Raw genomic sequence first — 12,705 nt, forward strand, 5'->3', positions numbered from 1 at the left:
CATCATGGACTGAGAGTCTGCCAGGCTCTTCTGTTCATGGGATTCTCCTGGCCAGAATATTGGAGTGGGGTGCCATTTCCTCCAAGGGATCTTCTCGAACCAGGGATCGAATCCGCATCTCTTAAGTCTGCTGTATGTGGTCCTTAAAGGAAGTATTTTAAGGACCACAGTCGTTAAAGAAAGTGCTTTTAGGACCACATAAGTCAGTTGCCCTTGCAGAAAAGAATCACAAAGAGAAGTGGCCAGGAGAGTGATATTATATAGTACAGGTTTCCCCACTATCCGAAAGTAGAAAGTACCGCATGCCTATGAAACCTTTTGTAAGCTGAAATGGTGTGAAGCGAAGAAGCAGTTACACTAGGGCACATCTTGCTAATGGATGTACAAAATACATCAAGATAAGAGCACAGATGCTCACAGACACAGTTCAAAGCTATGACGGCTTGTTGCCGAGATGCTATGTAATTCTTGGGGAAGGAGCTGGGTGGTGTCAGTCACTGCTCAGGGTTCACGCTGCCTCTTAACCACTCTGAATGCTATTTTTGCTTTTCTCCTTTCATCATAAAAGCAAAAATCCTCTCTGGATTTCTTTTGGGTAGTGAAAACAGGTATTCATGTAGGTCTTTCCTAAAAGTGAAGTGGCATGAAGTGAACTTTCAAAAGTTCATGTAGCATACATACCGCTCCGAGGTACCTATTGTACTTAATGGGCCTTGTTCTATTCTTATTTTTTTTTCTAATTTTAAAATAAAAACTGCCACCAACCCTCTAAGGAGCCCTGCTGCTGCTTCTGTTAAGTTGTTTCAGTCATGTCTGACTGTGTGCGACCCCACAGACAGCAACCCTCCAGGCTCCTCTGTCCCTGGGATTCTCCAGGCAAGAATACTGGAGTGGGTTGCTATTTCCTTCTCCAATGCATGCATGCATGCTAAGTCGCTTCAGTCGTGTCCGACTCTGTGCGACCCCATGGACAGCAGCCCACCAGGCTCCTCTGTCCATGGGATTCTCTAGGCAAGAATACTGAAGTGGGTTGCCATTTCCTTCTCCACTAAGCAGCCCTACAAGGTAGGTTATTGCTTGCCACTCATCTCACAGGCTCAGAATTCTCTTCTGAGTAACTGTAACTAAAGGAATACATTTTGTCCAAACCCCATAGCTTAGTCATCAAATGCTGGATTTGAGCACTTCAGGTGATCGATCGTGAAATCTACATTTAGACTTAACCAGATGAGCTCCCTTCTTGGAAAAGTGCTTTGTGCATCTAAAGAAATGATGATGTGCTACGCTTCAAAGCCATACACTAACTCACATTGGGACATTACTTGTGATAATAAGTATGTACTTATTTTCATCTAGAGTTGCTCTAACTTTATACTGGAGCATTACTTCTGAGAATATATGATTCTGAACTTGTTTCTATCTATGCTGCTTATTAATATTTTCATCTGCCTTTACTGTAACTTACCGGAACTTCCAGGTAGGTTTTAAAACCAGCCTGCTGATTGATATGGGTTCTGTATGTCAGGAGAGCCCACGGCAATGTAGCTAAGAGATTTTTCTTTTAGTTGGCCTGAGAAAAGCTCTTGGCCATCGTCAGGGTTCTTCTTCAGTGATGTCTTAGAATTGTTTCAAGACTGAGGGAGGGGCAAGTGCTGTTAAGTTTCCTTCATAGACTCGTTGATAACACATCACAAAATGTGTCATGTATGTGTATGACACAACATGTTGGCTATTTTATTGATCCCTTTTGTCTCCAAAAAGTCCTGGCTGTATTCCTCTGCTGAGGACTGATGAGCTACTGAAGAAGCAGTGCTTTAAGATGGAGAAAATGAAATGAGAAAGGGGCTGCTTTGCTTTCAGTCACCAGTCCCTATGCTCACCTCTACGGTGGGACCAGACCAGTCAGCAGGTGCTACACTCACTCCTTTCTGGGGTGTTTCCTTCAGAATGTCTTGGTTCCTCGCTTTCCTCAATGATACAAAAGGCCTATGAGAATTCCTCAGAAGTCAGCCTGTATAAAAGATTATCATCATGTTTTCTGCTGTGACACCAATAAGATAACTAAAAATAGCACCAAGGACCATTTCAGGTGCCCATTATGGAGTCAAGTAAATGATCTCAGCCTAGAGTACTCATAGCCAAGGTGGTAACAGGAGACACTAACAGGAGGGGGGAATAAAAGCAAATACCTACTGGCTAGCACGTGGAGAGGGTAGGGCGCTAGGCTTCACAGGCCCTGCTTTACTGACACTCTTAAAAGATAACACAGAAAATTGTGATGCAATACGACAAGGGTTTGGGCATCATCCTGTGAGAGCCACCAAAAGTTGTTAAGCAAGAAGGTGATGATGAAATATATGTTTTATCAGTCACTTTCATACTTTCAATGAATTCTCTATTCATACAAAATCTTTCTTAAAAACTTGAAATGTAACCTACATGGATGTAAAGCAGCTCTGGCACATGTGTGTGTGTACATACATGCACATGAACACAATCATTCCCTTTTTTTTAAGCTCCCCAGCTGGCTTCGATGTCCCCCTGGATTTATTTTTAAGATTTTTTAATACGGACCATTTTTAAAGTCTTTGTTACAGTATTGCTTCTGTTTTATGTTCTGTTTTTTTTTGGTCACAAAGCATGTGGGATCTTAGCTCTCAGACAAGAAATCCAACCCACATCCCCTGCCTTGGAAGATGAAGTATTAACCACTGGACTGTCAGGGAAATCCCGATTCCTTATACTCTTAAAAGCATTTTGAGAAACTGCGCCTTCAATGCCTGGTGCAGAGGACTGGCTGTAACTATGTCCTCAGCATTTCAGTACATAGAGAACAGAGCAGAGGCTCAGGATGTGTCCACTGAACTAATGTTCTTGTAATTGGAACTGGCTAAAAATTTCCAATTAGAGGGCATTTTTTAGAAACTCTTAACTTTAGGTCATGGAATTCAACTAACACGTATATAATCCAAATGATAGACCAGTTATAACTGTCAGGAATTCCCCCTTGTTACTAATTTAAAACAACTTATATTAGGAGCAAGTCAGTCTGTAGACAAACCACACTGTAAGTAGGTCTAATTTGTTTTCCCCTTACAAAAGTCTTTTAGAAAATTCTTTTTATATTTATAAATACCTAAAAGCACACTGAGCATTACAAAAATAAGGAACTCATAAAAGCATTCACAAGAAAATTACAGCTGTGGCTCCTTTGTCATCTGCCTGCCCTTCTTAGAAAGGACTCTTTTCTACTCTTTAACAGTGCTTTCAAAAAGCACTCAGACAGAGTTAATAAACAAGACATTTCTTGATTTTCAATAGTAGGCTTTGAGAAGACAGTACAAAAAGTACAAAATAATCTATTTTCTTGCAGTAATGCTAGATTTCAAAGCTAAATGCATTTAAAAGTAGAAGAGGCTTTGTGCATTTAAATGATTCAATGCTTGTATCTTTCAAATTGATTTTGCGTTATAGTTATATACAAAACAATTAGTCCATGTTTCTCCATTTGGCCCATGCCTAAACTATAAAAAGAAAATTATAGCTATCTCCTCCAAGCTGCTGAGCTATGATGAATGTGGTAATAAACATACTATTTCCATGCCATGGGAGTTTGTGATTATAAGACTAAGCATTAAGTATTTTATTTATGGCAAAGATATACTATGAGCTAAGGTCCAAAATATACACAAACACTTAACTAAAGGGAAAGAATACATAAATACATCTTAGACATGTAACAACAAATACCACCACCCTGGCAGCTTGCTCCCCATTTCTAACAATGTGTTATCATCTGAATGACCATTTCTAGAATAAACCTCTAAGGACAAGGGTACCAATACTGACAAAGGCATTTCACTAACTGTAAACCAAGTATCACTCAAATGTACTCATGTGGTTAATAACTAGTTGATGTCAAAAAACATTTTATTCATTCACTCAACATGATAAACTTTGGTTTCCTTATCTGCAAAAGGGAGATACCTACCTTCACTGAGTTATTATGTAGATTTCATTATTAATAGACATTCAATAAGTAACAATACTCTTTATAAGTTCCCCTAATGGCTAAGCACTGGACTGGTCACTGGTAGTATTGAGAATATCAAAAGGTCTCCATTCTCAAGAAGCTTAGTCTCTAGGACCATCTACTACTGAATAATTCTTGATATGGTTCAACTGCTGTTTTATTATTTTTTCTGGTATAATATAGGAGAAATTTTAAGAGAAAACACTGACATGTTTTACCAAAAGCTACAAGTTTATTAACATAATATATTCTAACATATATCAGTTTCAAGTGGGTCTTGAAACTGGGTCAATCTCAAATAAAAAATCACAATATTCAGCATTTAAAAGAAAAAAAAAAAAGTGGTAGTCATTCATGGGTTTTAGTCCAAAGTGAAAATGCAGAAAACATTTACTTTGGTGGATCTGTGTTGATGCCATATTTCTCCTTAAGAAGCTTCAACTGTTCTTCCTTCTTCTTTGTGTCCATCTTCTGAAATGCCTGAAAGTGTGGTAAGGACCAAAGTTAACAGTTACCAACCTACAGTCAAACGAATTTTACCAATAGCACTAGCTAGAGAAGAACTCTGGAGAGCATCTCCCCTAATGGTACAACCCTCCACTAACTCTTACATGGGTTCCCCAAGTGATGAGGACCATGCCTGTACTTACCCTGTTGGCATTATAGTACAAAACCACAAGGTATCTGTTACAAACATTGAATCCTGACAGGTGATCACATGCATTCTTGGCATCAAAGATGTCTTCATAGACCACATAAGCTGTTCCTCTAGTTTCAGGTGTGTTCCCCCTACAAAGGTGAATTGGACTTAATTAAAATACACATTTACCTGAAAACCTTTAGGGGAAATAGATATTATGGACAGGTATGCTGAATAAGCCTTTAATTTCTTGAATTAGGTAACTTTTGTTTTTAAGTACCATATCTCAGATGAAACTTACTATACTAAGAATACTAATATGGTTACTAAGACAATAGCAGCAAAGAACAAGCTTGGAACATTCAGTCTTCATGTTCACTACCCTACTAAGAGAGAGCAGTCCTCATGTTCACTTTCCTACTTCTCATACTAAGAATCAATTTTTAGTCTTACACTGCTAAGTATAGTACCTTAGGAGTGATACCTGTTATTACCAATGATGTCTAGGATGCAGCTTTTCTTACTGTGCATTTATGCAACAGAAACAACACGTTTTGGTTATTTACCACACTAGTCCCTTGTTTCCAAAGATTTTGATTTTCTCCCTCACTCTAATTTTAGTTCCAATTCTTAAACACAAGACAGTCTCCATCAATGTAGGGAACAAACGTTTCTGGGTAGTATTTTACTAAAGCTTATAAAATCCATAAAAATAAATTTTGTGTCTGTGGCAGGAGTGGGGTTGGAAGGAAACCCTACCAAGAAGATGGCAAAATTAAAAACAGTCAACTACCATCTTTTATGACTAGGACAGGGTGTCTTCCGATGTAAAGAGAGAGCTAATGTAGTCTCTTCCATTTTCCTTAGAAGATTCATTGCCCTTTTAAAACAACAGAGTCAACAGCTATCCTTCAGACATTCACTTTTAGTAATATCTGCACTTTTATGCATTACACAGCCTTCTGTAGCCAGGGAAAAGGGCTGGGTTTCTGGAGGGATTGGGTTTGAAGTGTGGTGGTTGGTGGGGTACCTGTGAGTCAGAGAAGAATGCTGGCAGGTGGCTGAACACGGAAGCTCATGGATATGGAGCTGCTTCTTGTGTAGGGAAGCTATAGGGCTGCCACCTCCTCTCCTCACACCAGCTTCAGGTAGGGGAGGAGCTAGGGAAGTGTGAGGAGCAACAAACTGCAGGTGGCAGATGGCCATGTGCTTATGAGTGGGGACAGCTGGCAGAAGTCCCATTCAGCTTATGCTCTAAAGCTAAAGATGATATCCCCTTGCCTCCATCTGAGTTCCAGCCACCCAATGCAACTGCAGAGTAAGGTTTATCAACTGCCACAGTGACTGCACAGGGTCAAGGGAAGGCAGTGAGCCCATGGGAAGGGGAGGCACCTGCCTAGATTTGATCTAGGATGAGACTACAGTTTTGGGCCCTATCAGAGCTTGTGCTTCCTGTAAAAGGGAGAGGTGTAGGGGGCTGAGGGGGTTGGAGGGTACCAGGACCATAGAACACTCTCACTTTGTCAGACTGCATGGGCCTGATGAAGAATTTTATTATACTCTTTACTCACTGAAAGTAACAACTTTTGACTTTTTTCAAGAATGCTTATTCTTGAAATATTGGGGAATACACAAAGGGAAAAAACACTGTCCCAAAGATTTTCCCCAAAAGTCCACTTAATTTTTATTTTGGAATAAAACCATTAAAAAAAAAAAGTAATAATTTAAGTTCCAAAAGGGCAAATATGGTTTTTTTATTTTACTCCTACAATGCTATGCATATAACAAGTCCCAATAAGCATTTGAAGGATGGATATCTACTTTCTCCTATCAGTTCTCATACACATCTTTTTTCCAGGAAGCTAATAAAACAAGAGCGTCTCTCTTTTTCCTCTTACATCTTCTTAGGAACTAGAAGCGCAACAGGCACTAAACCCATTTTAAAGATCCTCCATCTAAAGTGCCCCAGCCCCTAATTATCAACCTAATATCTTGAAATCTACATTGTAATTTTAATTAAAAATATATACTTGGTACCTGTTAATATATGTTAGGTGCTGAGTCAACAGTATTTTCTGTCTTTGGCCACACTACACAACTTAGGGGATTTTAGGTCCCTGACCAGGGACTGAACCTGGGCCCTCGGCAGTGAGAGCTTGGATCTTAACCACTGGACCACCAGAGAATCCCTGCAACATTCTTTTCTTGATCAATGGTAAAAGCTTAAAGTAAAAATAAGGAGATCTACTCATGGAACAACCTCTCTGAGCTTCAGCTGTTTCATGTGTCAAATAGTGACATCCTACCTCACACATGGTTTTAATAAACAAAAGATGCAACAAGTATGAAAGAGCTTTAAAGAGCTCAAAGCACCGAGAGTCTACTGCATGCAAGGTAAGCTGACAAATCAGCTGGGTTTGCCCAAGACTGTCCAGGTCTGAGCACTGAAAGCCCCCTGTCCCAGAAAACTCCTTGGCTCTGGGCAAACTGAGAAGGCCACTCACCCTACTGCTGGGTGCCACAGAGCAGGACCACAGCTACAGGACAGGAAACATCTGTTCCTCAATCTATAATTTAGACCCAAGTTCTTGCACACCAAACTTTTACGAATTTATTCAACAAATACACATAGCGTTCTTTCTACATGACAGGTGCTGGAAATCCAATAGTGAAAAAGATGAGCATCATCCCTTCCTTCAAGGGGCTCTTTTCATGCAGGAGAAAGATATTATGTAAATAAATACAAAACACTTGCAGTTAATGACAGATTAATGGGAAGATAGGGGTTACTTTAGCTAGGGTGGTTTAGGAAAACCACTCTGGCACTGAAGCTGAGACCTGAAGAATGAGGAGCCAGAAATGAGATGAGCTGGGTGGAAATCCCTCAGACAGCAGACTGAAAGTTCTAAGGTCTTGAGCTACTCTGCAATCTTCATCTTGACTTAACTCCACTAATCTCTTAATTGTGTACTATCAATAAATTTTGTTATACCTTCATAAATACACTGCCACTTTGTATATTATTCATTTACTTACAGGCACCGTGTGCTTAACATGTGTCAGGCACAACAAGAGTTGTCAACATAAGTGAAAAGAATATATGGTTATCTGCCCTGGAGGAGTCCAAAGGCCGGCAGGAGCCACGAGTGAGCACACAGTCAACAGCAAAACCATGTGACAACTAAGAGGAGAAGCTACGGGAACACAGGGCGGGTGGCTGACGCACACTGGGAAGGAAATACTCAAAGTGTGAACTATCTAATTTGATCCTCTGGGAAACTCTTCTAGAAAGATTTTATATCATAGATAAAGCTCCAGAAGGTTAACTGTTTTGCTGTTTCATATGACTAGCAAGCACCCAGTTAGTATTTGAACCTAGGTTATCATACTACCTCCATGTTAAAAGCTGAAAGGCACTGTCCACTCAGATTATCTTATATGTGAGGAAAAAGCCAAGCAACTTGTCTAGAGACACATGACTCATCCTGAAGCAGAATCTTGTCTCCTAAACCCCAAGTCAAGGGATTTTCTGCATACCACGCTTGTATGTTTCAAATAGGAGTTCTTAACCTAGAGCTCATGTACCCACTGAAATCACATGTGAAATGTTGTGTGTATTCTGCAGAAAGGGCCCAAAACTTTAATCAAATATGGAACAAAAAGAGTTCCTTAAACGGACAGTTGGTCTGTAACACTTCATTTTCATCTCTGTTTTGAGTACCAATGATGGTACATTTCTAGCTCTTCGTTTCCTTTTTGGAGGAATAGTGATTACTGAAAAGAAGAATCCTCAAGATCTCAGAGTTCTAAAAGCCAAGAAGGAACTCTCAAGTCATAAAAGAATTCCAATGGAAAATAAAACCTTTAGAAATCTTCTTAGATGGACTCCTAGTTAATTGGCTCACATATACTAGTTAAAAGGACAGCAGCTGCGGTACTGTGCAGAGATTCAGTTTAGAATCACAAGATTTTATCACCAAAGAGCTGGGTGAAACTAGAAAAGTATTGATACTTTTACTCTCTGAGCTTTAGTAGCCTCACCTGTGAAACAGACACCCTATCACTTCCACACAGGGTTGTAGTGTCGGTGATGCAAATAAAAGCACCTATTAGAGGACAAATGGCATACAGCAGATGTTCAATAGATATCATTTGAAGCCCCAATCTTTAGATTAAATTAAAACATGGATTTATAATTACTTTGCCCTATACTTCTTTTTTTTTTTTTTTGCCCTATACTTCTAAATCTTCAACAGAAAGGTGTATTTGAAAAAAAAAATCATTTTTCTGTTACTTTTATATCTCTTTACACAACTTACTCATAAATTGTGGAGTCAGTAAAGGAGACCGTGAAGATTGTTGAGAAAATTAAGAGTAACCACAGTAGAATACTTCTTTACAAATAGCAGGTATATAAAAAATGTTGGTTCTTTTTCTTCCCATCTGTTGCCTTCAAACCACTCATTACTACTTCACGCTCTCTATAATTTCACAACTACCATTCTTGGCTTTCACTGAGTTGGATCATGAGGGTCTCTATGCTTAGTCTCTAGCCTCTTGGTGAGGCCCTCTGTCATCTGTTAATTCTGAGAATATAAATTAAACAATCATTTCTCTAAATGACATTTCAAAAGTTTCAGTAAGACTCACACTCTGATTTGACGAATAGGTCCATATTTCCCAAATATATCATACATTTCTTCAGCTGTGATTTTGTAAGGCAAATTTCTTATATATAAAATCCGATTTACTTCTGGTGGAAGTCGAATCTAAAATGAAAGATAATGGGTTATTATCAGAGGCAAGAGCGCTACCATTTGAAAACATTGTCTCATAATACATTCTAAAAAAAAAAAAGATACATAATTTTTATACACCAAGAATAAGAACTGTAATCTGACATTAATGAAAATGGCAAAAAAAAAAAAGAAAATGGCATGCTCTTGGGAAAAGCAACTGGGCACTGGTTATAGGGAGGGCTGTTAGTAGGAACTAACAAAGTCCAGGACTTCCCTGGTGGCTCAGATGGTAAAGCGTCTGCCTACAATGTGGGAGACCCACGTTCAATCCCTGGGTTGGGAAGATCTCTTGGACAAGAAAATGGCAACCCAATCCAGTATTCTTGCCTAGAAAATCCCATGGACGGAGGAGCCTGGTAGGCTACAGTCCAAGGGGTTGCAAAGAGTTGTCGGACACAACTGAGCGACTTCACTACTACAAAATCCAGATTTTTAGTCACTACAGGTAAACAAAGATATCCAACCTCATTTAAAAGTCCTCAATGCTACAGACATTTGTGGGAAAGAACAAGGGAACTGTTTCCTGTTTGCTGGATAATAAAATTCCCACTGATGACCCTTCTCTGGTCTCAGAAACTTGTTCTATCAATGATCCCCTCTCTCCTTTAAATTTACAGCCTTTTCCTCACCATTGGCTTCTTTTATTCCTCACGTGAACAGTTGCTTATATACTCTCAATTGTCACACAAAATAAAACACTTTGGATCCCTCTTCATTCATTCAAATATTTAGTGAGCACCTTTGTTATATATATACATTAGGATTACAGAATGAAAGGGGAAAAAAAGAGCTCTCTACTTACTAGCCCATCTTGCTCCTTTTTTTCTTTCAGTCAAGCATCTGAAAAGATGCACTGTATATACTCACTGCCTCATATTTACTTCACGACAACTCATTAACCTACCACAATCTAGCTCTACCCAAGCACTCTGATGAATATTGTTTTTATGCTCTAAGACCTTGCACTTGCAATGTTCAATTCTCATCAGCTCTTCTGAGGCTTCTGACACTGTTGACTATCACCTTCTTGACTATTCCTGACACACTATTGCCTTGGATTCCTCCTAATTCTCTGGCTAGTAGTCCTCAGTCTTCTTTGGCCATTAAAATAGGATTTTCCAAAGAGTTTTATCTTTAGACTTTTCTTTCTTTTTTTTTTTTAAGACTTCTTTTCTTGACTCTTCATATACTCCCCTTAACTCTACATTCCTTTGGTCTCTTAACTACACATGCTTTCCAGACTAAGTTGACGGCTCCCAAATATGTATCTCCAGTCCAGATTTCATTCTTGTGCTCCTTGTTAACATACTAATTACATACTGGACATTATTAATGTGCACAATAACTATTAAACCAGCATCAATTTCAGGCATTAACAATAAAGTGTTGTATAAATGGAAGAACAAGATAACTTATTCCCGGCCCTCAAGTTATTAGTGGTGACAAATGGTAAACAAGTACAATGAAGTTTTAGATGTTAAGATTTAAGGCTCAGTTCAAGTAGATAATAAACACTGTCAGACAATCACAACATACTTCTCTAGTAAATCCGCTTTCTGACTCTGCAAGACACTGTATCACATTTTCTCCTCTTTCCTCAAATCCTACCATCACCATTCCCTCTGACATCTGAGTTGAACTCTAACCTCTCTTCCCTGCTCATCTCAGGTGATAACCTTGGCTCTTGCTTATTAAAGAAAACAGATATAACCAAATGGTAAGTGCCCTATATTCAATCTTCACTTATCCACATTCATCCACTTTCCCTCTCATTGCTATGACAACCCCTCACCTACCCCAAACTACTGAATTTAACCCATCTTTCTCCTGCATCACTGGCATACAGATACACCTTATATCACACATCTTTTAAAAAAGTTAACTGTCATTCAACTTCTATTTACACGAAAACTTGTGTTTTCATTTCCAGCTCCATTTTCTCAATTTCTACCTTTTTTTCATGCCACCGTATTCTACGTTTATCCACTGAAATGATTATCATCGAAGTTACCAAAAATCTTCATCTCACCATATTCAATTATGTCTTCACCTTAGTATACCTCTCAGCAACTTAAAGCGGACCACTCTCTTTCTCCAGGCAATTTTTCTTAGGTTTCCATAACACCCCACCCCCTAATATTACAGACCCTAATAAGCAGCAGGTCTTTTTTTTTTAAAATTCATTTCTGTATCTTCAGAACTTAAGACTAGTGTCTGGCACATAGTAAGTGTTCAATAAATATGACTGACTTATTGGATCCTCTCTCAAGTCTGGAACATACTAAGGTGCTCAAAAATATCTTTGAAAACATTAATGAAGGATCCCAAAACTCCATAATCTGAGAATACTTCCAGGTTCCAGCTGCCTGTTAAGCGTAAGTGATTTATGGGAGGTTCAACTGCTCTACTGACTTTTAGGCCGAGAAGAAGATCCTGATGCCAGATTCCAGGTACACGTGAAGCAACTTAGGCTGTTAACACTACCACTGACACTAGGATAACAGACTCTAAAGCAACAGTGACGGAAATGTGACTGAAGGAGCACATCCCTAAGGCCAGGGCCAGGATGGAATCTCCCCTCTGACAGGTAACTTCTGATTCTTCCCGCCGAAGGGACAAAGGAGGGCCAAGAATGCTCTCTGGTCACGCCAGCAGCCAAGTGTTCCCCCTCCTCGGAAGAAGTCCCCGACACTCACGTTCGCCCTCTTGGCCGCTTGCATCGCCATCTTGGCGGACTGATGAAGTCACCGGAACAAACACTTGAATTCCTCCGCACTCCTGGGAGCTCGCTCACTTTCGAGCGCAACAAGGCATCAGATGCAGGACATCAACATCCAGACCCCGCCGGAAGCTGTTCTAACTCGCCGGAATATCACCGTCTCACGCCGAAACGTGCTGACGTAGCTGACCCCTACAAATAAGACTCCAGAGCAAAATGGGCCCGAGGTACTTAACGAGGCCGGAAGGTTGAAAGGAGAGAGTCCAAGGCACTTCCGGGCTCTGAACCGGAAGGGGCGGGGCCTGGGCTTAAGGGAAGTGTTCCGGTCGGGGAGGCCAGGAACCGCGGAAGTTGGCTGGAGGGGGCGAGGCCCGGAGAGAACTCCGCAAGGCGGAAGCGGGCCTCGCGAAGTGGGTCTGCACGCTGGTGAGTTGCGGGAGAGGACCGGCAGTGGAGTGGGGTCCCGGGCTGCAGGCCCCGCGCTGCGTGCGAGGGGACGTGTGCATGCGTCCGG

At 40.3% G+C, this 12,705-nt stretch overlaps 2 protein-coding genes across 3 annotated transcripts in view; one reads left to right on the forward strand and one right to left on the reverse strand.

Annotated features, from left to right (window-relative positions):
* Positions 1 to 4,243: 4,243 nt before the first annotated feature.
* SF3B6 (splicing factor 3b subunit 6) lies at positions 4,244 to 12,436 on the reverse strand. The gene is made up of 4 exons (XM_043917303.1): positions 12,169 to 12,436; positions 9,324 to 9,442; positions 4,684 to 4,822; positions 4,244 to 4,513 (listed from the first exon to the last, which is right to left on the reverse strand). Exons 1-4 carry the CDS (start codon positions 12,196 to 12,198, stop codon positions 4,424 to 4,426), a joined length of 378 nt encoding a protein of 125 aa, XP_043773238.1. The 5' UTR covers positions 12,199 to 12,436; the 3' UTR covers positions 4,244 to 4,423.
* A 61-nt stretch (positions 12,437 to 12,497) lies between these two features.
* Positions 12,498 to 12,705, forward strand: part of FAM228B (family with sequence similarity 228 member B) — a 40,806-nt gene continuing 40,598 nt past the window's right edge. Inside the window, exon 1 of one of the 2 annotated variants that reach the window (XM_043917295.1) lies at positions 12,498 to 12,617. The gene's annotated coding sequence lies outside the window, so the exon portion shown is untranslated. The remainder of the gene's footprint in view (positions 12,618 to 12,705) is intronic. The other variant, XM_043917300.1, reaches the window with a different exon arrangement.

The sequence above is a fragment of the Cervus elaphus genome, chromosome 11 (assembly GCF_910594005.1).
Source record: "Cervus elaphus chromosome 11, mCerEla1.1, whole genome shotgun sequence".
NCBI lineage: Eukaryota > Metazoa > Chordata > Mammalia > Artiodactyla > Cervidae > Cervus > Cervus elaphus.